Raw genomic sequence first — 27,875 nt, 5'->3', positions numbered from 1 at the left:
TGTTCCCTGGGAGTCCCTGTACCTGGGAGTTTGCCCATCCAAGAGCTGCACTGGGCTGCAGCCCCTCTTTGCTCCATCACTGCTGGGGTGCAGCAACTTGGAAGTGCTGATACAAGGGGCCCTGACTGGTTCTCCAGACAGATCTGTGCCATGTGGCACAGCTGTTTTCCTGGTGCCAGGAAGAGTGAGTGCCCTGTGCGTGGCTGCTGCTTCTGAGATACTCAGTGTTCCTGAGAAGCTGTCACAAATCACTTGTTCTCTCTCACACACACACAAAGAAAGAGAGGAGATTAGACACAGTTCAAATGATTCTGGGTAATTTTTGTCTGCTCCAGTCTGTTATTGTTCTGAGAACTGCACATTTCAGGGAAACAACAAGCATGTGTGCGGGTCCTTGGCTCTGGCAAAATATGTTCTTTGGGAGTCTCCATGGCAGGAGCCTGTCGTGGCTTTTCCATCACATTTGCACAGGACAACAGTGCAAATGTGCCCTTGGGGATGGGCAGATGAGCTCCAGACAGGACTGGAACACCAGTGCCTCTCTGCAGCTTTCTCAAAGGCACAGCTGCTGCCTGGCCTAGCCATGGGTGATGCTGACAGTTTGCAGAGCCCTTGGAAGCTCCACAGCTGTTAATGGCACCCACTGGCTGGGACCGTGCTTGCTCTTGCTGGGTCATGTGGGGTCCAGCTTGGCGTGCTGGGCCAAGGAGGAGCTGGACTCCCTCTGGATGTCCAGTTGTCCTTGGCCTGATTTGCTCCACACTGGCTCTTGTGTGCCTGCACAAAGCTGCTACTGTGTGCAGCTAAGGCCAAGATCTGGGCCCCCTCCCCAAGTTACTTCAAATTTTCACACCTGGATTCCCTTTCCCGCAGCCTTGAGTATCTTGATAATATTTTCTTTCTGGCCTCCTGGGTTAGACCTTGTCTCTCAGGTTTACTCTTATTTCTCTGGTCCAGGAACCTGGAGCTGACTCCCAGTAGCTGAAAATGGTTAATTCATCACAGTCAGTGCCACAACTATTAATTTCTGGCTGTGTCCAGGCTCCTGCCACTGCAGCCCCCAAGGGATGCTTTTCCTGACTATCCTCTGTGATCTCTAGATATTGTCATCCCACAGTGCCCAGAGCATCCCTGACAGGGTTAGAGTCAAGAAGTTTCTGTGTCGCCCCATGCAGAACTCCAGCACCCAGAGCTGGAGCACCCCTCCTGGCAGCCTATCCCAACCCTCCCAGATGCTCATCCCATGCTGCCACCCCTCAGCTGCCCTCTCTATGGTCATGTTATCTGCCTGGCAATGTTTCCCCCATCTGCTTGTTTCTGGAAGCCTTTCCAGATGAATCGCACACAATAGGAGAGTCCCAGATGGGATGACTAAAATAAAGTCACATCCATAGCAGGGGACACTGGTGCCTGAGGCAAAGCCCAGATCTCCCATATCTCTCCCAGAAAACTCTCTTCCCTCCAGTATTGAACACTCTTCTGCTTCACTGCAGTAGGGCAGGATGCAGAGCATCCTGGGGCATCCCCAAATGTGACACATCATTTGCATTGCTCCAAAATACTGGCCGGAAAAAGTGAGGTGAGTTGATGCTCACAAAGCAAAGGAGCCCCAGGCTAGTCATGGAGCCAACTGTGCATGTACAAGCTGGAGAAAATGCTTCTCACTCACTATTTGTCTCCCCAGGAGCAAGGTGGGTGGTGTGGGGGAGTCAGTTTCTGCCCTTTGCTGAGGATTCATGTCAGAGACTCCCAAAAGCCCATCCCTCCACCGTCTCCACTGTGTCCCTCTGTTTCCCAGTCACTGAGACCTGTCACATGGATGCTTCTGGACACACTGGGACTGTCACCAAAGGGGTCACTGCCCCCATTGCACTCCTGCTGCCCTGTGACATGATTTATGGGACATTTCCCCACCTCACTCATCCAGGGGATGCTGGGACCATGCAGGGCGTTCCTCCTCATCTTCCTGCTTTCGTGAGCCAAGAGACAACCACGTGGTAGCGTATGTGCCTGAGCACACGTGTGTGCATTGATGAGGGGAGGGGGATTTCATGGGCTTTTAAAAAGAGAGATTGAATATTTGTAAGTAAAATGAAAGAAATTTGTAGAAACGTTGCAGTGCATCTTGTCTGAGCTCTACTTCTGGACCCTGGGAGAAGAGGAGCAGTTGGTGGGAAGGGAACTCCAGGGATCATTCCAACCCACTCCCTCCCATGAGGCTTGAGGCAAGGCTGTGTGGCCAAATCATCACTGTTTGGGCATCCCAGAGACAGGGATAAGTCACGTGTGTACATCTGCATCCCTGGCAACCTGCTCTCCTCTTCAGAGGCGACAGAGAAGGTGAGATCAGGCAAAGACCACACCTAAATTCTGCTGCCTCTGCAATACTCCCTTTCCTCATCTTGCTCCCAGACAGGGGCCAGGACACTGAGCCAGCTGGGTCCTGCAGCGGAACTTACCCTGTGCTTGCCCTCCCTTTCCTTTTGTTTTTTCCTTTCCTCCTGCCACTGCCAGAGGAAGAGCAGGAGAGTCCATCAGTCACACGCTGCTCTTTGCACAAACCTGCTCAAGCGATTCCCCTCCTGACATCTCTGAGAAACTCTTCAGTGCTCCGAGTGAGTCTGTGGGTGCTGGCTTTAATCATCATCTCCGGTGGATTACAACAGCTGGATGAGAAGATAAAGGCTTTTCCCTCCTCTCTTCTTTCTCATCCCTTCATTTTCACTTTTCCTCCTGAAGTCAGAGCAGTTCCCAGCCAGGAGGCATGGTGCTAGTGGGAGCCCTGTGCAGCCTCCTGCTCCTCTGCCTGGTTGAGGAGGGCATTGGCAAAGTGAGAAGATTCTACATTGCTGCAGTGGAAACCGCCTGGGACTACACACACAGTGACCTGCTGTCTGTGCTGCAAGCTCCTGCAGGGTAAAGCTCTTCCTTTTGCAATTCTAGAACCCTGCCCTGGGTGTTCTCCCACCCTGGCATGTGGCACTGTGAGCTTGACTCCAGGCACGCAGGTACATGGGGGCAACGTGGCAAGGTGGGTGCACTGAGCTACTGGTACAACTGGGAAGGGCTGGTGTGGTGGGAGTCACTAAATGCAACCCCTGATGAGGGACAGGTGGAATTGAGAAAGAGGCAAATCTGTTCTGCATCACTGTTCTGCACTGTTTTATCTTAATGCCATTTTCCTAGGACCCTTTGAACTCTGTAGTAGGAGCCACGAGCTGATTTTCCAGCCTGTGCTTTCTTTTCTGCTCTGCATCCTGGTGGCTTTGGGGAAGTGTGAGGGGAGACAGGCACCTGTGACTCACTGGGCACTGCAGAGGAAGGTTGGCTGTGTCCCCCTGACATAACTCTCAGCAGCAAAGGCTTTCCACTGTGTCTGCCCCTGGTAAAATCCAGCTTTAGTTATTTATATCTTTGTTTACATTACATTGCTGGGGCTGAATTTTTTCCTTAAGGAAATGAAAATAATTTGTAGAATTAGGGCAAAGAATGGTATTCATGCACAGTGGCAAGAAGGAGGAAGGCATGGTGGTTTTGCCTGTGTACTTTGAAGTAAGAAGGAAAAATGGGAGTTGCATTGCTCAGGCAATGGTGTTGTCTGAAGACACAGCTGGCTTGGACATGCATGGTTGGGAATGTTCTGAGGTCAGCATGGCGAATGGAGCTGGATGGCTACACCCCCTGTGGCTCAAGGTGTGCCCATTCCCCCTGCCCTGTTTCCATATCCCCTTCCCCAGACTCTCTGGTGAGGCGGTGTCAGCCCATGACCCATCTCAGACCCACAGTGGCCTGAGCAGCAAGGAGCTGTGGTCAGGCTCTAGGGATGACCCAGGTCAGCCTGACTAGCTGCTGTAATCACTGTATCCCAGTTATGTTGGTTTTCCCCATTTTGATCACTTCAGTAGGAAAATTGCATCCAGCACCCCCCTTTTTACTGATCCCCCCTGGCCTGCTTTCACTGATGTTGCCCTCAGATCCATTAGGTTATGCTGGAGATTATGACTTCCCTCACACTGTTAATTTATCCCTGTGGCTTTCCATTTCACCACTGGCTTTATGATGCACTTGGGCACTATTTCTGACCCTGGAATGACTCAGGGACCTGACCCTGCCTGGGGATGAGTGGGGCATTGGCAAGGCAGTGTGAGGTCACTTGTCCTTCTCTAAAATGGGGGAAGATAACATGGGCTGTCTCAGAGAGACTTGCTGGTGTGCTGCAGCCTGGAGAGGGAGAGAAGTCCTGGGCAGTGCAGCTGGGGGAGCCAGGGCTTGCTTGTTGTGGCTGTCCCCAGCTGAATGATTGTGCCTTTTCCCTGGCCCTGCAACCTCAGCCCAGTTCCCTGCAACAGAGGGGGGCACAGGAAAATAGCCAGGCTGGATACAAGGGGCATGCAGGAGTGAGCCAGGAAAGTGTGACAGGCAGAGCTGCCCCTAGAGCTGGGCTGTCCCTGAGCTGTGTGTGTGGTGCCTTCTGCTCCTCACGTTCTCCCTCAGTGTACCAGCATCTCACGGCAGCTCCCAAAGGTGCATCTCCAGGCAGGACTTCCAAATCCATTGTATATATCCAGGGGTTCCTCTGGCATGTTTGTAGAAAGTTCTGTCAAATTAATGGGCTACAACACACCAGGCCAGAGCTGCTCACGCCTTCCCCATGATTTCAGTTTCTCTTCCTCCCAAACACAGCCCCACCAGCAGGGTCAGAGCCAGGGCCAGCACATCCTGCAGTGGCCCAGTGATCTCAGCTCAGACATGGAGCTGGTGGACACGTAGCAGCAGCCCATGTCTGAGTGTTTTGGCCGTGCAGGATGTCTCCCAGCTCCAAGAGATGAACAGATAGTGTGGCTAACAATACTGATCCAGGGTGCCAGAAGCTTATCGGCCTGCCCCAGCTCCAGCTGCCATTGGGGAAGGAAGTTCACAAGGACCCAATTACAGAAGACTGGCCAGAAGAACTTTGATCAGACATCTCTGGGCTGAACTCCGCCTGCTTGTCTCCAGTGGGCTCTGCTCTGCCAGGACTGGGACCCAGCACTAAGCCCTGTTGTCACTAAGAGCCCTCCCAGCCATGCCCCTGCATGCCAGCAAAATCCCTCTGGCTCCAGAGGATTCCTGCCTTGTTTACTGCAGAATTAGCAGGACCAGACCATCATATCTCAGGGCTGCATTCTCAAACTTGGGCTTTCTGTGAGCTAGCGATTAAGACACAGCTTCCTTAGAGTGGACAGCTGAGTGTCAGCAACCCTGCAGCTCAGCTACTCCCAGTGTGGGGACATGCTGGAGAGCAAAGCTGGGACAGGACCCCACTGCCTCAAGCCAGGAATCATAATGGTTCAAGGGCAAAGTCAGCTGAATGCAGTGGCACTGCTCCCTGGGGCTGTGCCTGCTTCTTGGGGGCTTCCTGCCAGCCTGGGTGTGGGGTTATAGGACCTGGGTTCCTGTGGGGTTTTTATGGGCTCCCATCCTGCTCTGCCCCTGAGAACAGTAGACCCTGCTCTCCCCACAGCACCCTCCAGCTGCAGGTGGCTTCCAGCCAGTGTTGTAGGGGTGAGTGTGCATTGCCTTTCCTAAATTTGAGTCACTCTGTCTCCTTCCTCTTCCACTTGAGGAAGAGTTGCAAAGGCAAACGTTGTTAGAATTAAGGCTTAGTCAGAGTAGGACAGCAAACCTTCCCTGCTTCTTAAGTGGGAAGAAAATACCACCTGGCTTTTCCTCCAAACAAAACAAGGCTGGAAAGGTCTGTCTGGTTACTGGAAATGGTCTTAGTCCTGGGGCTGAAAAGTCAGCCTCTAAAATCCCTGAAGAAATTAATGCCTTTGTTATTCTGACAAACATGCTGGATTCCTTCTGGAAAATGAATTTGTTAAGCTTCTTACAGCTAGAAAGTGGCCAGCAGAGATAAGTGGGGTGTGAAATACACTCAAGGCTCCTTTTTCTTCCTGCTGTGAAGTGTAAATCCCATTTTAGTCAGAAAAGAAACAAATGTTGGGACATGGCTCAGACACAAAGCAAACTACCACTACCTGCCAGCAGCCTGACAGTCTCTTTCCTGGGGAGGAGCTGGGGAGGGTGTGAGTGACACATGATGTGATCTGTTTGCCACACCTGAGGGTGCTGGGGTTGGGATGGGGGTGTCTGCAGGGCAGAGGTCACCGTGGCACTGCCAGTGCTCTGTGTCTCTGCTGCCAAGGAATCATGAAGCTGGACAAGGCATGAGGCAGGAGACTGGCAGCAATGCCTGCTGCTGTGCCCTGTCCCAGCTGCATCTGGGTATGGCCTTTTGTCTTCTTGAATCATGACTAATACCACAACACTAATCACTGCCCTGTTATCATCTGTATGCTGAGCAAAACATTTCCAGTCATACCTGGGAGCTGTCAGGAAATCCAAAGGACACAGCAGGGTAATTCCTGGGGCTCCAACAAGCAAGCTGGTGGGAAGGAAGAGGATGCCTGTTGCCCATGCATGGACAGATCTGTGCAATCAGCCTTGTCTTTTCCTTCCTCCTGCAGCATTTTGGGGCATGCAGGCCCACGTCCCCCCCCAGCTGGTGTCCCTCCCCGCTACAGGAAGGCTGTTTTTGTGGAGTACCCCGACAGCTCATTCACACAGCCCAAGCTCAAGCCAGCATGGATGGGTAAGGAGCACCTGCAGTGTGGGGAACACCAGCAATCCTTGACAGCCACCAGACTCATCCTGGGTTGGGTGCTGGCTGCTCTTCAGCCAGGAGCAGGAAAGCAGCTGGGTGGGTCCCGGGATGGCAGAGCTCCTGGGGGTGCAGAGAGCCTTGCTGGAGCTGATGCAGTTGATGCTGCCATGCTGCACGAGAGACAACCACTAACTGGGTTTGTGGAAAGTCACGACCCTTTGGGGCTCCTGGCAGGGTGTGAGCTGCCTGACCCCAGCTGCCTGACCTTATTGCCTTATCCCCTTCAGGCCTTCTAGGCCCCACCATCCGAGCAGAAGTCCATGACACAGTGGTCATCACGTTTAAGAACCTGGCCTCCCGCCCCTACAACCTCCATGCTGTCGGGGTGTCCTACTGGAAGGCGTCGGAAGGTGAGCTGGCAACATCAGGTGCTGCAAGTCTTTGTGTAGCACCTCCTGCTCTGCCACCTGCCTGTCAGGTGTGCATCCCTCCCTCACCCTGCTATTCGTGTCCTTCTGCAAGGACCCATGGTCACAGAGATGTCCTGCCTTGGGCCATGACCATGCCCAACCCAGAAATGAGCTGAGCAAACAGTACAGAGCAAACCTGTATCAGGTACAGAGGTAATACACAGGTTAAACCTAAGGCTGGATGCTTAGGGCAAGGAAGAGTGTGCTGCCAGCCTCAGGGCAGGCGGTGGGCACAGCCCAACATGTGAGTCTGGCACAGCTCTGCTACTGCCCTGAGACTTGTCACTGCCGTGGGACTCACTCCCCTGGGATGGAGAGGGGCTGTGCTCTGGGTGGGAGGGAAGGGCATTTCTCTAGTGATGGTGGGCTGGGGATGAACCTTCAGTGACATCTGGCCATTCCTTTGGTTTAGGAGCTGGGTATGAGGATGAGACCAGCCAGCTAGAGAAGGAGGGGGACAGGGTGGATCCTGGGAAAACACACACATATGTCTGGGAAATCCAGGAAAACCAGGGCCCGACGGAGGACGACTCAGCGTGTCTGACCCACTCCTACTCCTCCAACACCAACAGCGTGAAGGACATCAACTCTGGTTTGATTGGGGCTCTGCTGGTGTGCCGACCTGGTAAGGACAGCAAAGGGTGGGGACAGGCCACATGCAACCATTAATTGAAAAGCAGAATAATCACAGATGCCTTCCCAAGGCTGAGCATGGCAGTGGAGTCAGTGAGCTGTGCTCAATGAAAGTGCTCCTGGTGTTCAGTCTTGAAATCCTGATGGTACAAGGTATGAGAAGATGTGACTGGAGAAAGATTTGTCATCTCTGGCTGAGACATATCCTGGAGGTACTTGTCCAGACCCTTCTATAGTCACTGGAAATGACTGGGCACTGTCTGTAGGCTCCAATGACTCACCAGGAGCAGTTTCTCCACTGAGCAAAGGTCTAAGAGGAGGCACTACAAACTGACCTTTTGATGCCTTCTGGGTGCAGCTGCCTTTCAGCCATGGACTTTTGGGGACTGCAAGACTGGAAGCAGGGCTGTTGCAATTTGAGACATGACAAAAGCAAACCACAGTCTGGCCTTGGTTTACCAGTTCTTGAAGAGCACAAAGGGAATTCTCTAGGTACTGCTTGCTGACCTTTAAAGAAATCCATCTCATTGCATCTTGCAGGGACCCTGGCAAGTGATGAGAATGAGGGCCCGCAGAAAGAGTTTGTGCTGCTCTTCGCCGTATTTGATGAAGGTAATTGCTAACTGAGTGGTCCAGACCCTCCATTCAGCCAGGTCTGTGGCATTTGCTTTGCCATGTGTGTTCAGTTAATGTGAGCACAGCTTCTCAGCACCCACACCCCCTTCCAAGCCTGTGCATGCTCCCCAGCCAGTGTGCAGCTGGTGCAGTACTGCCCCTCCTTCTCCTCCCCAGGTGCAGGGAGCTCGCAGCTCACCCCCTGCCCAGCTCTGCCATCCCATGCCCTGGCCCTGTTCCCATCACACAGGTTAAGAGGGGAGTCATTCTCTGTCTCGTGTAGTGGTCATCCCCACACCCATGGCCAGGTGTGCTGTGGATTTCCACACATCCAACTTCCTTGAGAAGGTTTACTTTTGCTTTGAAATGCTCTCAAGGGAAAGCTGACTGTACCCTCCTCTCTCCACAGGGAAAAGCTGGTACTCTGAGCAGAGTTCCCCAGCAGGTGCTCACAACAGGACAGAGCTGCACACCATCAATGGCTACATCAATGGCTCACTGCCTGGTGAGTCCTGCTGGGACAGGGACAGGGACAGGACAGGGGTGGGGGGCATGGGAGCTGCTAGGAGCAGGGGTGCAGCCAGCTCTGTAAACCTGAGGTAGCTTGGGAAAGGATGGAAGAAAAGAGATCAAGAGGACTTTCCAGCTGATGGATCTGTTAGGCTGTGTTCACCTCAGAGGGGGTCTTATATTTCAGCTCCTTGACATGGATTTCGCATTTACAGCAGGGCAGGAGCTGTTTCCAGCTGTCTGTGTTGCCAAGTGCAGCTGACTTCCTTGGAGCTCTCCAAGAATAATGCTGGTAGCAGAGTTTTATCTTTTGTAGCCCTGTGAACAAGGCTGGAGGTAGCATTTAGCTCTCATTAAATCACCTTCATAGGATTTTGGGAATACAACTATGGAACGATTTAGGCTGGAAAAGACTCTTAAGATCATCAAGTCCAACTGTAAACTACTTAACACTGACAAGTCTACCACTAAACCGTGTCCCTGAGTGTCACATATATAAGTCTTTTAAACACCTGGGCACCCTGTGCCAGTGTTTGATAACCCTTTCAGTGAAGGAATTTTTCTCAATATCTGACATAAACTTCCCTGGTGCATCTAGAGTGATAAGGCTATCACTATTATAGAGTGATAAGATTCTTTCAGACTCCTTCAGAAGAGCAAAAGAAAAGGCTGGGTTTTATCTCAGTGAACACAAAGTTGCTGTTTTCTGGTATTCTCCAGGGAAAGGATCCAGAGCTGCCCAAGAGTGAGGAATCTCCAAGGCAAACTGGGAAACAGTCAGGAGAGTCATCACCACCAGCAGCTTTGGTGAACCATATCCTAAAACCTCCCACTTGGGCCTGGCCATTCTCCAGCAAAAAAAAAAAAAAAAAAGCAAAAGTCCCCTAAATTCCCTGTCCCGATTGGTTAATAAGGGTTAAGAGCTAAGGAAGCCTCATAGTCAACCACTATCTCTGCACAGAGGGTTTTCCTTGGAGAAGATATCCACCTCCACTCAGCATCCCCCTCCCTGGATGCAGCACTTGGCCTGAGAGGTGTCTGATGGAGAGCTGGAAATGGAGAACTGAGGGTCTCAGGATCAACCTCCACCCAGTTTCCTCCTAGGCCCTTGGGATCTGTTCCAGTCACCTCTGCACTCTGCCAAAAGCACTTGATGCTGTATTTGACTTTGTTTGGCTTGAGCGTCCATGAACTTGTTATTCACTTCCCTGCTAGATTACAGAGTCCTTCAGCACACATCAGTTTCTCCCCAGGAAAGTATTTTTACAATGCAGTCAAGTTCTTTCCCATTTCCTAAGCACATTGAGCTCTTTGAGTGTCTCTGAGGAAGGAATTTTCTCCGGCACTCAATCCTGGTGACCCCTCTCTGCCCTTAGTGGTATTTCAGCTACTGCTGAGGATGTGCTGAAGCCCTGCTCCAAATGAAATGTTTTCGTTTCAGGCTTGCCAGTGTTGTGATCAGACAAATTACTCTCCTGTCCAGTGCCCAGTTTCCCTATTTACAGAGTCAAGGAGAACATTTCTCTCTTTTGCCCCTACATCCCACTGTGAGCTCCTACTAGCAACCCTCCCAAAGTCCCCCAGCCTGTAAACCTGGTCTTATTTCAGGGGGATGGCATGACCCATGCCTCTGTTTTATTCAGTCCACATTCATGTGTGATTTCTCCAGCCTGAAGCCAGCACAGGAGAAGGGGACTCTATCAGCATGTGTCAGACTCTATGGCACCAAGCGTGTGGACAGGGGCTGGGCATGGTGCTGACTCCTGGCTGCTTTCCTTGTCTCCTGGCAGGTCTCACACTGTGCCTCAAGAAGCAGGTCCACTGGCATGTGATCGGGCTGGGCTCTGGGCCAGAAGTCCACTCCATCTTCTTGGAAGGCCACACATTCCTGGTGAGAAGCCACCGTCTCGGCAGCCTAGAAATCTCCCCTGCCACATATCTCACAGCCCAGACCACGCCAGGAACAGCTGGCTGGTTTCGGATGTTCTGCCAGATACTGTCCCATCAGCAAGGTAACCTTATTTTCCAAGAGCTCGGGGGGAGAGCAGGTCAGGGCATGGCCTGGGCTCAGGCTTCTGTGCAGTGCTGAAGCTCCAAGGCCCCTCCTGCTCCCTAGTGTTACATCCACCTGCAGTCTGGTCCACACCAGATGGCATGGGTTGATCCAGGTTGGCCCTGGATCCCTCAAATGATGGGAACAGTAGTGGAGAAGATTTCTCCCAGGCAGGGTTTGGGGAAGTGCCTGCCTGTCTTGGTACATCAATGTGACCCTTTCTGCCTGGCTGTCTGAACCCAGTTGGCATGGAGGCCTTTGTGAAGGTGGAGGAGTGTCCTGAGGAGCGCCTGCTGAAGATGGGGAAGCTGTTAAATGAGCCAGAGGACGTGGATTACCCTGAGGAAGATGAGGAAAGTTATCATGTGATCCAAGTGCGCTCCTTTGCCAAAGACAGGCCCGTGACCTGGACTTACTACATTGCAGCTGAGGAGATGGACTGGGACTATGCCCCTCTGAAGCCAGTGTCTCTGGACAGGTGAGAGTGGGCATGTGTGCTCATGAGGCTGCTCCTCAAGGCAGCCCTGCCAGCTCTTCCCTTTTTCCCCATAAAATACTTTTCATTCTGCCCAACTTGGACAGTTTTGCTCTTCCTTATTAACACTAACAGTGTGGATGCAGGACAACAATGGTTTTGGAGAGGCCATGGGAAGGCAGGAGCTGTCTTTGCTCCATTTTACCAAATGCCCTGCAGAGACATTTGTCTCCAGGGCATTTGTCTCTGTCACCAAGGCCTCTGGAATGAGTCCCTTCTGAGCAGACGACAACTCCTGGTGACCTTCTCAGCCATCTGCCGGGTCCTTGGATGGTGGAAGATGTTGCTCTGTGTCCTGCCTGTGGCCATTTGCTTTTTCTCTGCTTTGCCTGCAGAAACATGGCAAGCCTGTATCTGGAGCCTGGCCCACAGCAGATTGGTTCAAAGTATAAGAAAGTGGTGTTTGTGGAGTATGAGGATGCAACCTTCAAGAAGCGCAAGGTGTCCAACCAACAGGACAAGGGAATTCTGGGGCCTGTCATCAAGGGGGAGGTGGGAGATCAGTTTAAGGTAAGAGAAATGCAGCTTTCCACTGCAAGGCGAAATTTCAGAGCTTGATGCTCTTCCTACTAATAGCTCTTGGCTTGTGGCTGAGGTCTGGCTTAAGTCATTCAGGTGCCCTCTCATGTTTGGCAATGTTCAAAGTTCACTAGAAAGCCAGATATTACTGGCAGCTTAAGGTAAATACTCTCAGTAAGATGTACAGGATATGCCCAGTCCCTCTGGTTTGACTTTATTGCAGGTGTCTTAGGAACTGTGTGAGTTAATACATGACACATGACGTCCAGCACCTTCCTCTGCAGCAAGAGTGTCCTCGCGTCCTCTGCTCTTCTCCATCTGTTTGCTGTTACCTTATGGCATTGGGGACTGTCACTTTTGTCTTCCAAAGTGCCTCTCCTGACCACTTGATTTGTTTGCAGCTGGGAGGAATGGGATGGTTTCCAGCAGTTTCACATTTCTCCTTCCTCCCTGGGGTTCCCTGTGCAGATGTGGGCATGTGACAGAGCTATTTAGAGAAATCAAGGAACAGCTTCACGCAGTGAAGTGGGAGCACTTTAAAGCTCTTGATTGCTGTGCATACTAAATGTCCTGGTCCTTCGAGGCCTGGATTGACGGCCCTCTTCTGACTCATGTGTAAAGTAAGACTAAAGACAGCAACTTTCTCTTGAATAAATCCATGCCCTCCTTAAAACAGACACCTCCTAGAACAACGGACAGTATAGGCTCATCATAGAGAAATTGTGGTTTCTTGTATTCTGACTTTGTTATCCCAGACATGTCTAGGTCCCTTCTGTTGATCAGTGGCAGGTAGCCAAGCACTGGACAGTGCTGTCCAGTGTTTCCCTCTCTGCAAGGACACTGAGAGCAGCTTTAAGGGTTTACAGTGATTAGAAAACACCAAACATTCCTGCTGCCTGTCCTCATTTCAGATTGTGTTCAGGAATCTAGCCAGCCGACCCTACAACATCTACCCTCATGGCCTCACCAGCGTCAGGCCCTACTATGCAATGAGACCCTCACAAGGTAAGGCAGGCCATGGCAACTTGGGATATCACCTGGCCACTGCCATTTTTCTGGGCCAGGAGAGTTTCCTGAATCTTGTGGTAAAACTGGTTGTCCATTCATCCAAGCACCTAAACTCTGTAACCCCAGGGATTGTGATGATTCTAGGTTCACATTCCTATTGGTGCCACGTAACCCTGTCTTTAAGGAGGGCTTCAATGATGAGTGGGAGAAGGGGCATTTTCAACCAGGGAGATGGGAACATGTTAATTGGTCCATCCTGGAGGCCTCGACTTTCTGACAAGGCAGGAACCATCCTGGTGATCCTGCCTGTGTTTGCAGTTTATTTACAGCCCTCATTCCCTAGGCTCCCTCTGACCTGCATTTGTGTGGGGGGTTCATTGTGATTTAGACTCTCCCTCTTGCAGCTTTGTGGTTTTTGCTCTGGGGTTGTTTTTTTCCTACAGGTTTCACTCTCAGAACTGCTTTCACCCCATGTTATTGTGCTCCCAGGACCATGACTTGTGCAGAACCATCCCCCATCCCACCAGGATCCTGGGATGGGCATGGGTGCTTCCCTCTGCAGCTTGTGTGCTCAGGAAACCTTTCTAAGCTCTTTTAAAAGGTGGGACTGCCTCTTGCAGGAGCTGCCTAGATATAACTGGTCTGCTTTTGGGTTGTGTGTTGCCAGAGAAAGACGTGAAGGATATTCCTATTGCCCCTGGGAAGTCATTCACCTACAGCTGGAGTCTCACCACCGAGGATGGCCCAACAGAGGCAGATCCTCGCTGTCTCACCCGTTTCTACTACAGCTCCATCGACCCCCTCCGAGACACAGCTTCAGGCCTGATTGGGCCCCTCCTGATCTGCTCCAAGAAGTCCATGGATCAGAGGGGGAATCAGGTGGGTCTTTCCTGTGAAATAGCAGTAAAATTCTCCATGCACCCAGTCTGAGACCTGACAGCTACACTGGGCACCAGGGGTGCTCTGATCAGACCAGGAATAATTTCTTCCCTCTCTTTTCCAGATAATGTCAGACAACATGAAGTTGGTGCTGTTTTCAGTCTTTGATGAGAACCACAGCTGGTACCTGGAGGACAATGTCAAGAGGTTCTGCTCTGATGCAGCCCATGTGGATACTCAGGACCCCCAGTTTTATGCCTCCAATGTGATGCACAGTGAGTACTCAGCCAGGGGGTCCCTGGAAAGCCCCCGCAGACACAGGCTCATCCCTGCCCCAGGGAATGAGCAGGGGACACACAGCAGCTCAGCAGCCAATGGAGGTAATTTGGTCCTGAAATATTTCACCCCTGCCCTCTTCCAGCTATTAATGGCTTTGTATTTGACAACTTCCAAACAAAACTCTGCCTGAATCACGTTGTGTACTGGTATGTCCTGAGTGTTGGGGCCCAAACAGATTTCCTCTCCATCTTCTTCTCTGGAAACACCTTCAAGCACAACATGGTCTTTGAGGACGTGCTTACTCTCTTCCCATTTTCTGGAGAAACAGTCGTCATGAGTTTGGAAAAGCCAGGTGAGTAACATGGGCTATTCTGTCAGCTATGGGCTTGGCATCCCAGCAGAGATCAGTGAGCACTTCCAGCCAGTTCTCTGATTGGTGCCCAATTCCTTTTGACAGCTCTGAGAGCAAAGGGATCCACAGCCTGCTAGAACAGCAGAGTGAGAAGCAGTGATTAAATCTACCAAAGCTTAAATCAAATAAATTTAATTCTGGTATTTTACTTAATTAGTAGGGTGTGTTAAGGTTACACATGTTGCCAAACCAGTAAACTGGCTGCAGTAACATGAACCTGGTGGATATTTGCATCTTGGCTCCAAGCTTGGAGGTTAAGGGGAGTGGCAGTGCTCTCCCTGCTGTGGGTTCAGCTGCTGGTCATGCCATTTATCTCCACACTTTTGGAAGGACAGAAACCACAGCCACAGAGAAGTCAGAGAAAATATTTGCTGCAGAGTTCAGTTGTATTTCCCCCACTCAGCACTTTTCCCTTAGCGCTGGCAAAAGCAGTGCTGTCAAACCATGTCCTCACTCACAGAGAAGACACAGGAGTTACCATGTGGTTGCAACACTGATATGAAGGTCATGGGCACTGCACCCTGAGACAAGCTGTCAGGATTTGTAGACACCCCAGGAAGCTTTCTACAGCCCAGCCAAGCCTAACATCCGTTTGAGCTCGGATTCCTCTGCTTCCTCAGAAGCAGAGCAGCAGCTCAGCTGGCACCAGGTGGCAGCTCTCTCCAGCAGCAGAGCCCAGAAATCACACATCTCACCCTCTCTGCTGGGAGCAAACACACTGGCTGGGGATATGAGTGAGATGCAGCCTCTCATTTTTTACTCCTTCAGTGGGAGAGATGTGGTGACTCTCTTTGGGTGAGAGGTGTGCTTGACAGTACCAGGATGCCTTTGGGGGTGGGTTATGGTGACTGCTGCTGCTGGAGGCTCTGTGGGTTCTCACTGCATTAACTGCTCTCACCAAGCTGTACTTGGACCCTCACAGGTGTGTGTAGCACACTAAGCTCTGCTAGGAAACACCAGCCCTGCTGATGGTGCTTGCAAAGCTCTGATGTTGCCAGCAACACTGTGGGGCTGGCTGTAAGACACTCTAGGGACTATGAAAGCATGGAATCACTACCATGAGCCAGAGGCTGCCTGAAAATATAAGTTGCACTAGCGAAGGAGCAGCATGGGAATGGCATCTCTTCCAGCTTCTCACTGAAGTGGGCTGATGGTGTCTTTTTGGCCTCTCTTGAGACAGGTGTCTGGACACTGGGGTGCCTAAATCCTGATTTCAGAGACCGAGGGATGCACGCCAAGTTCACAGTCTCGCAGTGCCAGTATGAGCAATACACTGGTGAGGAAGATTATGTGTATCCTGAAGAGGAGGATGTCTTTGAATTCCAGCCCAGGGGCTTCTCTAAAAGAAAGAAGTCATGTGTGAATGAGCAACTGAACAACATTACCTCTTCTAGAAATGAGATAGAGAAGACAAGATTGTGCCTGACAGAACATGGGGCCCTCCTGAGCAATGGCACGACTTCTGATCCCTCTTCCAATAGCACATCAACATTTTTAGGAACAATGCCAAATCCACATGATATTTCCGCATCTTCTCTGCCAGAGATGAGCTATGACCCAGTGTCCTATGAGTCCTTCCTGGAAGATGAAGAATTGTCAAAAATTATCAGCCAGGATGAAGGATTTGGAGCAGTCCCACCTGGAGAACACTTGGTGAGTGTCAGTGGAAGGGTACACGGTACTGTGAGCTCAGTGCACCAAGCCACAGCAGCTCCAGGAGATGCTCTGGCAGGAATGAAAGTGAGAAAAATCTCAGAGCTGCAGGAGCCAGTAAAAGGAATGACAGTCCAGTCTGGTGGTAGTATAGAGAACCTGGAAGCAGAGCCTCAAAAGACAACTATTCCTCCAACAAGCTTGTGGGACTCCATTGCTTATGCTGCTGGCAAAGCCCCTCTTCAGGAGAACAGGAGCTCCATTCACCAGAATGATCTGGAGCACAACCTGGCACTTCAGGACGTGTCTTCCCAGGGTAATGAGGACAAGCTGCTAAATCGAGCTGATAAAATATCCTTCAATCTGTATGACTCAGGGGAGACAATCAGTACAGCACCATCTTTAAGTATGGATCACAACTCTTCCTCCACATTGAACAATCCTTCTGCATCTCCAGATGAGACAGAAGATAATAGGACTTCTCATGCTGTGGTTCCCAGTCACACCATAGAAAACAAGGCCTCACAAAGACCTCTCAAAGTGGTTTCACAAGACTTTTACGAAACTTCTGAAGAGCAAAATGTTTCTTTGTCAGACAAAGCTCTACCAGGAGAAATCTTCACAGATGAGAGTAACTTCTTGCCTGCAAAAAGTGGCACAGAAAAAGCCAGTGGACTTGCCAAAGGCCTTCTAGACACCACCTCTGCAGACACCAATGAACTTGAGCCATCTAGCTATGTAATGACAGAAGAGAGGGATGAAGTAATTTTGAAAGAAATGTTTCAGGATGCTAAGGAATTAGCAGAGCTGGACAGTATTGCCTTTTCTGAATCGAATGTTGTGACCAATGACACCAGGCCATTCCCAAGTGGTTTCTTAAAGAGCTCTGAGCAGTTTCTGAGACACAGAGTTACAGCCAGAAGCACAAATGGCCCCGACCGGAGACCTGAACAAGCCAGGTCACTGGAGAGCAGAGGTTTGGGTCTTCCCAACATCAGCAGCAGAAAGCCCCTCTCTGATGGTAAGACAACAGAGCAGGATGTGGCCAACCAGCTCCCTGACACAGCAGTGAATAAGGAAGCCCCAAAGGCGTGCGGACCTCATTCCCCATTTTGCATCACTCACTTCAAAAAGAGGTCCTTGGTATCAAGCAACACGTTTCCTGAGGTGCTGGCAGCCCCACAAAGCCTGGAAGGAAAATCCAACATGGTTGAGAGAAGGCTACACGCAGGCAGGGATGCTGTACAGGCTGATGAGATGCATCCTGAGGGGAGGCTGAGCACAGACAGGGGAGTGCAGGGCAGCAGTGATGGGGCTCAGCACAGCAGAGACTCCTTCCCCTCACAGGGAGCACTGGGGACAGGGTCAGCAGTGAGCAGCTCACAAAGGCAGGTCACTGCTGAGGCTGCAGACCTGGCCTCAAACTGGGAGCCAGTCTCCCCTGGGGCTGTGGTGAACATGGGGGACTTGCACAGCCCAGCTCTGGCAGAGCTGCAGCCAGGCAGAGCTGTGGTATGGGGGGCTTCTGAGAGCGAGCAAGCTCAGGGGAGAAGCCACATGGAGGAGGAGACAAACTCTGTGGAGCAGCTGGGTTGGTTCAGTCCTGAGCCTCAGCAGCTCAAGGCCAATGCCACAGAGGACCATGTGCCTGGGAGAATGTCTGGGCAAAGCCCAGAAGGAATGTCTCTGAAATCAGCCATCAGAGAGAACTGTTCACTGTCTCTAAGTAGTCCCCCTCGCAACAACAGCACCAAAAAGCCAGCAGAGTATGTGCAAGACACTCCTCAGGGATGTCAGGTGCTCGGCAGGGAAGACATCCTCAGAGAAATAGGGAAGGCAGAGGGCCAGGGCCTAGGAGAGCCCAATGAGGATGTGGAAAGCAACAGCACAGCTGGGGAAAGGAGCCACATCCCAGGACAAAGGGACGAACCCGACCTGAACAATGGGACACATTCCAGCCCCTCAAAGACTGCCAAGACAGACTATGATGAATACAGTGCCACAGAGCAGACCATGGAGGATTTTGACATGTATGGGGAAGAGGACCATGACCCGCGCTCCTTCCAGGGGGAGATACGGCAATACTTCATTGCAGCAGTGGAGGTGATGTGGGAGTATGGGGACCAGAGACCCCAGCACTTCCTAAAAGCAATGTAAGTGTGATTTTTCTGCATGCATTCCTCCTGCACTGCATGGCACAGCATGATGCATGAGATGGCATGTCCTGGCAGGCAGGATCACAGTTCTGTACTAGTGCAACCCAGCCAAGCAGCCCAGGGAAAGGATGCTCCCAAGCATCTCCCCTCTACCCAGGAGGGTTTAGACCTCCAGAAACTTTGAGCTTCCTTTCAAGTGGGTCAGGGGTGCTCTGGCTCTGTATCTCCCTGACCTGTAACAACCCTGCCATGGCTGTTCTCACTGTGGGACAGTGTCACCTAACTTACCTAACTGGCATCCCCCTGCAGGGACCCCCGAAGAAGCAGGAGGAAGCATTCCTGGCAGTACCGCAAGGTGGTTTTCCGAGAGTACCTGGATGATTCTTTCACGCAGCCAGTGCAGCGGAGAGAGCTGGATGAACACCTGGGCATCCTCGGGCCCTACATCAGGGCAGAAGTTCAAGATGTCATCATGGTGAGTAGAAAGTTCCCATTTCCTATAAAACCATAAATCCCCCTGTTGCTGGAGTTCAGGAAGAGGGAGTGCTGAGGTGGGCCTGCAGGCTCTGCATTGCCCATGGGTTAACCTTCAGGGCTTGGGGACAGGAGCTGCCTTGTTGGCATGTGAATGGCAGCAGCCTGGGAGCCAGACTATCCAAAGGGACCTCAGTGGCTGGAGAAGTGGGCCAGCAGGAACCTCAGAGTGTTCAGATGCAAAGACCTGAACCTGAGACAGACCCAACCCCTGCAACAGCATGGCCTGATCAGCTCCTGGGCTCTGTGGGGAACCTTTTGGGTGAAGGGATGGCAAAAAGGGTAGTGAGATAAGCAGGGCTCAGTGCAGCTCTTTTAGGACCTTTATATGAGGGCAGGCTTGGGCTTCCCATACTACCAAAGGTCCTTCTACACCTACCTGAGAAGAAGGTAAAAGACTCAGGACTTGTGTCCCTGGAGAAGTTGCCCACTTTTCACAGAAGTCTTCAGCAGGATGGATTCAGCACCTTTGGGCTCCAGATGACCTTGCTTCCATCGAGCAGGCAAAGGGCCTCATCCAGCAGACACAAACCCAGGACGTGCTTTCCACCAGAGATTGCACTGCACAGCTACAGCTGGTGGTTCAGCAGGGCTTGGTCACTGCATGAAAGCTAGCTGTAGGTCTGGGAACCACAGACATCCTTCCCACCAGCTGGCTGGATCCACCACCAGGATCCAGAGCACTGTCAGCATTGCTCCCTCACACGTTCCACTGCTTTGCCTTCCCTCTGGTGCAGGTGACATTCAAGAACCTGGCCTCACGGCCCTTCTCCTTCCACTCCACACTGACAGCATATGAGGGCACAACACAGCAGGGTGGGGTGGTGCAGCCTGGTGGCCACCAGAAATATTCCTGGAAAGTCCTGCACCAGATGGCACCAACCACACAGGAGTTTGACTGCAAGGCCTGGGCTTACTTCTCCAACGTGGACCTGGTAGGTGGGAGTCTCCATGGGGCATCCAAGAGGGCAGCATGCCTGTGTCTGACTGTGAGGGCAAGGAATTTCCTATGGGGCTGCGCTGAAAGCAGCCTGGGGCTGTGTAGATTCTCAGGTGTCTAATACAATTATGAATACATTCCTCTCCCTCTGCCTCTCCCTCTCCCTCTCCCTCTGCTCTCCTCTCCATTGGGTTTTCACCCCTTTCCCCAATTATTCCAGCTTATGAAACTTGCAAGAAACCAGCATTCTGCAGTTCCTTACCCCTATGCCAGATCTTCCTGAATTTGGCCCCAGGGTCCAATGCAGTAGGGACTGTTGCACAGTTGGACAGACAGACACCACATCTCTTGAGAGCACAAGCAAACACTTACTGCTCAGGCTTTCTTAGCTCAGTGAACCCACCATGTCCTTCCCTCCCTGCACGTGCCCCAGAGTGGGAGCCAGGCCAGGGATGCAGATGGGTTCACCCCTTTCCTCTCTGCTGTGCCTCTTGCTGGTGTCAGCGCTGCCTCCTGCTCAGAGCCAGGCCCTCATTTCCTGACTCCCTGGCAGGAGAAGGACCTGCACTCAGGCCTCATCGGGCCACTGATCATCTGCAAGCAAGGGGTGCTGAGCTATGTTTCCAGGAGGCAGCTGGCTGTGCAGGAGTTCTCCCTGCTCTTCACCATCTTTGACGAGACCAAAAGCTGGTACTTCCCAGAGAACGTGGACAGAAACTGCCGCCCTCCCTGCCAGCTCCAGCAGGACAGCCCTGACTTTAAGAGAAACCATTCCTTCCACGGTAAGGATCCTTGCCCTTGCCCTTTCCATCCCACCACCTATATCAGGATGGAAATACCCCAGAGCCTCGAGCCCCTCCTGACTGCTGCCTTTCCCAGCCATCAATGGCTATGTGAGTGACACCCTGCCCGGGCTGGTGATGGCCCAGCAGCAACGGGTCCGATGGCACCTCCTGAACATGGGCAGCACAGAGGACATCCACTCTGTTCACTTCCACGGGCAGCTGTTCAACGTCAGGACCAGCCAGGAGTATCGCATGGGAGTCTACAACCTTTACCCTGGTGAGATGCAGCACGGGCACTGTGCACCCCCTCTGCCAGGGCTTCATGTTTGTGCCCTTAGGAAGTTTCTGGGGGGGAATACCAAGTGGGGGGAGTGGATCTGGGCTATTCTGTCCCTGTGGTTGCACAGCACTTGGCACAGTGGCATCCCATTACCGGCAGTAACTGGTCTGCTCTCCGTTCCTGGCCAGGTGTCTTTGGGACAGTGGAGATGTGGCCCTCGCATGCTGGCATCTGGAGGGTTGAGTGCAAAGTGGGAGAGCACCAGCAAGCTGGAATGAGTGCCCTCTTCCTCGTGTATGACCTGAGTGAGTGATTTCTCTGTGCCCTGACCCATGTGGGCACACACACAGCCATGACCGGTGTGTATTTGAGCTTCCTCCCAGAGATCTCTCATAATTTCTCTTGGGGTGACCCAAGTGGGACCTTCTGTGTTTTCACTCTGAAAAAATTCACTACTTCAGCCCTTGGCAGCCTGCACAGCCCAGCAGAGAGCAGTCAGGGACACAGCTGGGGTGAAGGCTGGGAGACCACCTTCATTGGCCTGCAAATATTTACTCCAAGTGATTTATTAAAAAAATATGGATATTGATCTAGTATCGATATCCAACTGTGACGGACAAAAACTCTCTAACAGTTTAAAGTTAGAAAGTGTATGTTTATTCGACGCCAGGCAGCGTGCGGGGTCGCTCCCAAATACACACCACCCCTTCCAGGTGATTACAGAGTCTTTTTATCCATTGATAAAAGTATTGAATACACAAAATACAAATACATATTCATCATTTTGGTACATCCCATTCCCCGCTTCGTTTGCTAATTACTCTAAAAGCTGTTAAGCATGAGTAGTTTGTCCCTTGAAATGGGTGGGTGTCCCTTTCATGGGGAGGGGTCCCAAAATGAGGAAGTCAATGAAGTCTTCCTCGTTCTGACCTTTCTACCTTTTCAATGCAAGTATGACAAATGAACTCTTGGTAGAACTCCCATTCCTTGTCTTCAATTGGTTTCAGAACAGAGGAGGCCCACAATTATCTTATGTTCCTAAAAGCTATTTATCAGTTTCTATATTCTTCATTATAAACCCAGCTAACTAAACATTGTGCTGACAAGCAATTAATTATTAGTTAACTACTAACTCCTAACTTCATCAAGGCCTACTCATTTATTATTCTTATTTTAATTAACTCTAGTAAGGCTTATTTCTTACTAAAATCTTAGCTCCTCAAAATCTCTAAATGCCTTAAAGTTTATGTTTCACAAGAGCTCTCATTTTCCAAAACTGAAGGTCCCTGGACCTTCCATAAAATGCATTTACCCAAGGAGGTGCATGCATGGGCTGGTCGCTGCCTGTGCTGTCAGTAAGGTACAGTGCCCAGCTGCCTAGCCATATATCAGGAGGTAAACTGAGGCAGAGAGCAATGACAGGAGGCAATCAGTGATGCTGCCTCACTGCAGGTTGGTCTGAAAGAAATAGCTCCAAGAGCAGCTGCAAAATCCACAGTAAACCTCTAATTCCACCCCAGAACAACATGTTTCCATCTCACCATAAGTAAGTACTGGGGAAGTGGTGTGACAGAGTAGTATTTTATCACAGTGTGACAGTCTCTCTCCTGTTTATAACAGAATATTAAACGTCAGCCAGATAACAATGCTTTAAGTTAAAAATCTGCTTAAGATTTCAAATTTGCATTTTCCCCAGGAGCATTTCACACGCAGTGGAAATGCCAAGGTGTGACAAGCCTCTAATAATAATGGTTATTATAAGAGACAAACATCCCTGTGCTCAGAGACCAGAAGAGAGACAGAGAGAGACAGGGGTTTCAGGTAGACTTTCCTTTAGCAATGTGATATTTGTTTTCAAAAGATGCTGCCTAGCAACAAAAAGGCCCAGGAGCAAGATGTGGGTATAAGGAAGAGACACTTGTCATCACTGCTGGGACATTAGGACAGCGGTCATGGACTCAGGGAAAGGGGTTTGGCAAAAGGCTGCTGTGTCTGATGCTGGAAACTCTCTGCTCTTGATGTGGGGAGTGTGAACAAGAACTTCTGGCTATCCTAAAATTCAGGGATGGATGTGGAAGCCTCTGAAACCTGTCTCTTGGTGTAAGAGAAACAAGCCTGGGAGCTCCTGGAGGCTTACAAACCTCCCTGAGCCTGAAGGCTGCTACCCAGCCTACACTTTTGTTGTCTAATCAACTGTCCCTGGTTTCTGCCCTCCCTGTGTTCCCTGCAGACTGCCGGAATGCCCTGGGTATGGCCTCAGGTGGCATTGCAGACTCTCAGATCACAGCCTCGGGGCAGTATGGTGAGTAGCTGGAGGGCAGGTGGGGTCAGGGCAGCTTCAGCCAGCATAACTTACATGTTTGCCTGCCCAAGTTCTGCTGCACTGGGTCCCTGGTAGTGGAGTCCTTCCTCCATCCCTGCCCATGTCAGCATCCCAGTCAGGACCTGGAGCCTTCCCACATGGCTGGCCCATTGTGGCAGTGCTCTGCCACCCTGTGTGCAGCTACGAAACCCCAGGGTGATCCTCTGGCCCAGTGCTGTGCATGGACCTCTCACCACCTCAGGCAGCACCAAGGGCCAGCAGCAGCCTTGTGTCTGTGCTCTCTCCCTGCAGGGCAGTGGGCTCCTTACCTGGCCAGGCTGGGCAACACCGGCTCCATCAACGCTTGGAGCACCGAGCGCAGCAATGCCTGGATCCAGGTAAGAGGGGCCTCATGTCTGAGGCACCACTGCGGGCATTGCAAGGCCACGCTCATGCAGAAGGACTCACGGATGGGCAGTGCCTCCCCAGCTATAAACAGCTATTCCTGCTGTTTCCTCTTCCCTCTGAGAGGAGAGCACTAAGATCCTAATGGCCGCTGCTCTGCTCAGGTTGCTGCTGGCCTGACCCCCATATCCATCCTCAGTGCAGCAGAAGAATTGTGGGAATCCAGGAATTCCCTCTGGCTGCCCTGGCAGGCCTGGGACCCTGGCAGGGGGTCAGGAACCCCCCTGGACAGAGCCCCCAGAGACACTGGCTGTGATCTCTGTCCATGGAAAAGAGTTTTCAATCTTACAGGATGAATTACAAGCTCTGAGTGTTTGATATAAGTAATAATTAAGTGTGGCACAGGTGCAAAAGTAAAATTTTAGGATTCTAGATTAGGGGTCCAAAGGGGACAAGATGGAGGAAATTGGGTGTGCCTTGTCCTTTTTCTCCTTCTTCATGCCCTCCATGTTTCACTGTGGTGTTGGCATTTTTCTGTTGGTTCAGGCTGGGGACACACTGTCCAACGTAGGTGACAGATATTGGCACGTTATTGTAAATCCAGCACAGGCAGTTTGTGGTATTTAATGTTTGTACCATCCCACTGAGGGCAGAGCCCCACACGCTGCCCTGCAGGACAGAGCTGCGGCAGGGCAGCAGAACATGTTAGAGATAAACAGAATAAACAACCTTGAAACAGCACAGACCAATTATGGCTTCTGCTTTGGCAGCGGGGCTGACAGACAGAGACTCTCTACAATCTGGGAATCATCAATACCACAGATTCTGACAAAGAATCACTTAATGGTCCAGCTGCAGCACTGGATTGTGCAAATATCCCCCGAAGACCAAGGCAGAACAGCTCACCTCTCCAAACAGCTCTCCCCTGCTCACTCCCAGCTGTTGGCTGATTTGTGCTCTTATGAACAACTGTTTTAATTACTTTTGTAACCAGTCCTCAGTTATGTCAGGAGGAAGCAAGTTTTTAGGTTTACGGGGCATTGCCTGAACATGACTTGGGTTTTCCATCAGAAGTGAATCCCTGACTTTCATTCTCAGGTGGATCTTTTGCATCCCACCATTATTCACGGCATAAAAACCCAAGGGGCCCGACAAAAGTTCTCCAGCTTCTACATCTCCCAGTTTGTTGTGTTCTACAGCCTCGATGGGCGGAGGTGGAAGACATACAAGGGGAATGCTACGAGCACACAGATGGTAAGGTGAAGGATCTTGAGCAGAGTGCTTTCCCTGAATGGGGTGTCCTGGGGTGATGAGGGCTGGGGAGCTTTGTCCACAAGGGAGAAACCTCCTCAGCCCCTGAGATTAGGGCAGGAACAGAGACCATTCAGTGCCAGGTGACTGAATCACAGATTCAGTGCAAGAGACTCGCTGTCTGTGTCCATCTGTCTGATTTTAAATTGTCTGAGCTACCTCTTTCCACCATCTCAGGTGGCTGTGAGATCCACATCTCAATGTTATGTTGCGTTTTTACTTAGAGCTAGGCATAAGATTCTACCTGAATATCTTTTTTGACCTCAAAAGCAAATTTGCCTTTCTAAAAATATTGTGCAATTGCAGATAATTTGGATAATCTACAGTCACTTGAAAAAACCCACAACCTAAATATGCATAAACTGATCAATCCTGGGATTGATCATAAGCTGATCAATCAAAACTGGGAGAAGAGTAGCCAGAAAAGCCTCCATTGTGTGCACCATCTGTGGCTACAACTTTTCCCAGGTTCAAATGTTTAAGGACTAACTTTTCTCCTTATTTTTCTCACCCTTGTTTGGTGAGAAAATATAAAACCAAGTTAATTTGCACAGACCCAAAGTTTCTTCTTCTCTTTTTCTTTCTCAGTGGCCTGCTCACACTTTGGCCTGAACCTCATCTCAAGTGATTTCCTTGAGTTGTCATTTTTATAAGGATGGTGATAAGATACAGAAGTGCCAGGCAGGAATGTTCTTTCCCCCAGTAATCCTTGTCCTGTGTGTTTCTTTTTCCACTGGTGCAACAATCCTTTTCCTCCCTTTCCCTGCAGCTGTTCTTTGGAAACGTGGATGCAAATGGAGTGAAAGAAAATCGGTTCAACCCCCCAGTGGTAGCCCGGTACATCCGTATCCACCCCACCCACTACAATATCCGGGCCACGCTGCGCATGGAGCTCCTGGGCTGCGACCTCAACAGTGCGTGCCACCCCCACATCCCACCCCACAACTGGGCTCTGCTCTGCTGGGCTGCTGGGCGCCAGCTCCACGTGTGCCAGGACTCCCAGGCAGCTGTGGGGGAGGAAGGAGGAAGGCACTGAGGTGTTGAGGGAACAAAACCTGAAAGTCATTGTGGTCTTAGGGATAAAAATACCAGAGGGAGAGCCTGGGGCCAGCTCTCACCTGCTTTTTTACTAAAGCACAGGAAACTTCCAGAGGCAGCTCAGCTGATAGACAGAGAGCTGCTGCCTCGGTCTGGGGGAGCAGGAAGCAAGCAGAGAGAGATGCTGTTGCTTTTACTCTGGTTTTGCCAGTAGGAGGTGAGATGGCTCTGATCAGCAGCGCAGCCTGGGGAAATGGTGCCCTAGGATCGTTTCTTTGGCTTTGCACACCTGCTCTGCTCTGCACTGCTTTGCACACAGCAGTGGCTGTGCTGTCAGCCCATGTCCCAAACCTGCCAACTGGCTCTGGAGCAGCTGTGCACAAGCACACCTGATCACACATATGCAGCCTGTCTTCTTCCCAGGTATTGTCCTCCCCCTGGGGACAGGTTCTCCTTATGTTTCCTTACACCAGAAATTCTTCACATTCCTCTTAGATAAAATCTCCAGGGAGAAAAGAAGGTGGGAGTAGTTTGGCCAGAGCCATGCTGCACACAGGGGCCCCAGGCAGTGCAGGGACCATGGGCACTGCAGCAAGGCACAGAAGAATTGTAAGCAGGGCAAAGGCATGCAGCACAGCTGGAGCAGTGAGCAGGCAGAAAGCATCTCCATGATGGGTCTGTTCTAGCTCCTGACAAGCACTGCTCCTCTCTTCCAGGCTGCTCCATGCCCTTAGGAATGGAAAACAGAGGGATCCCTGATGAGCACATCTCTGCATCCTCCTACAGTGCCAACATCTTCTCCAGATGGACACCGGCCCTGGCCCGCCTGAACCTCCAGGGCAGGACCAACGCCTGGAGGCCAAAGGTAGCCTGTGTGAGGAGATAGCAGGCAGGCAGCTGGGATCCCAGCAGGGTGTCCTAGTCAGGGCTGTGTGGGAAGTGTGTGCAGCCACATGCACCATGCAAGCTGCACACTCACTGCCACACTGATTTAGCACCCACCAGCTCCAAGCAGATGTCTGGTAGGGCAGGTGAAGCAGAGGGAAGTGCAGGGCCAGCTTGGCTTCAGCTGCAATGAATGTCTTTCTCATTGCTGCTGGAGGGTTGAAGGCAGTCTGTCCTTCCCCAGAGCAACAGCCCCAGAGAGTGGCTGCAGGTGGACTTTGAAGTAACCAAGAAGGTGACTGCAATCATAACCCAAGGTGCCAAAGCTCTCTTCACCGAGATGTTTGTGAAGGAGTTTGCTGTCTCCATCAGCCAGGATGGCACGCACTGGAGCCCAGTCCTGCAAAACGGCAAGGAGAAGGTAGGCAGAGCTCCTCCATGGCCAGAGCCCATGGCTGCCCCCAGGGCAGCAAGCACAGCCCTTGGCAGCAAACATGCTCACAGGATTTCTCTTCAAGAGCAATGAGCCAGGCTGTGCTTCTTCCTTTTTTAAAGCATGCCAAGGGGTGTTTGTCTGGGTTGATCCTGTCCTCACTATGCCAGCCAAGTGCATCCCTGATTTCTGTCTCCTCTCCAGATTTTCAAGGCAAACAGAGACCATCAGAGCACAGTGAGGAATACCCTGGAGTCCCCTCTCTTTGCCCGCTATGTGAGGATACACCCCCGCCAGTGGCACAACCACATTGCCCTGCGGCTAGAGTTCCTTGGCTGCGACACTCAGCAGGAGTACTGATGGCTGCAGGGCCAGGAGGAGGCACTGCCAGCCCAAGGACACACATCCCACCAGGCACTGAGCTCTCCCCAAGGCTGGAGCCATCCCTCCAGGGGCCTAGCTGCTCCTGCTGCGGGGAAGGAGAAGGGCTGGTCAGCTTCGCAGTGGCTGGGTCATTATCTGCCTTCTCCTGTGTCTACCAGATGCCATATACTCAGATGTAATGATGAAGAATTAAACAGTAATTTTCCAGTA

The 27,875-nt window shown here is 51.4% G+C and overlaps 1 protein-coding gene across 2 annotated transcripts; it reads left to right on the top strand.

Annotated features, from left to right (window-relative positions):
* The first annotated feature begins 2,338 nt into the window (after nucleotides 1-2,338).
* Nucleotides 2,339-27,875, top strand: F8 (coagulation factor VIII). 2 transcript variants are annotated; one of them, XM_030272949.4, is made up of 27 exons: nucleotides 2,339-2,615; nucleotides 2,740-2,916; nucleotides 6,510-6,634; nucleotides 6,934-7,056; nucleotides 7,529-7,741; nucleotides 8,290-8,361; nucleotides 8,774-8,869; nucleotides 10,665-10,886; nucleotides 11,171-11,405; nucleotides 11,798-11,972; nucleotides 12,893-12,986; nucleotides 13,657-13,868; nucleotides 13,993-14,143; nucleotides 14,290-14,499; nucleotides 15,740-18,365; nucleotides 18,678-18,843; nucleotides 19,640-19,837; nucleotides 20,396-20,624; nucleotides 20,722-20,904; nucleotides 21,096-21,212; nucleotides 23,138-23,209; nucleotides 23,522-23,607; nucleotides 24,713-24,868; nucleotides 25,695-25,839; nucleotides 26,680-26,828; nucleotides 27,093-27,269; nucleotides 27,486-27,875. In XM_030272949.4, exons 2-27 carry the CDS (start codon nucleotides 2,765-2,767, stop codon nucleotides 27,639-27,641), a joined length of 6,540 nt encoding a protein of 2,179 aa, XP_030128809.4. In that variant the 5' UTR covers nucleotides 2,339-2,615; nucleotides 2,740-2,764; the 3' UTR covers nucleotides 27,642-27,875. The 2 variants fall into 2 exon arrangements, with proteins under 2 accessions (XP_030128809.4, XP_072785382.1); XM_072929281.1 differs by having other exon boundaries at nucleotides 2,354-2,623.

Source organism: Taeniopygia guttata, chromosome 4A (genome assembly GCF_048771995.1).
Source record: "Taeniopygia guttata chromosome 4A, bTaeGut7.mat, whole genome shotgun sequence".
NCBI lineage: Eukaryota > Metazoa > Chordata > Aves > Passeriformes > Estrildidae > Taeniopygia > Taeniopygia guttata.
The sequence above is the reverse complement of the archived record's forward strand: the minus strand, read 5'-3'. Positions and strand labels throughout refer to the sequence as shown.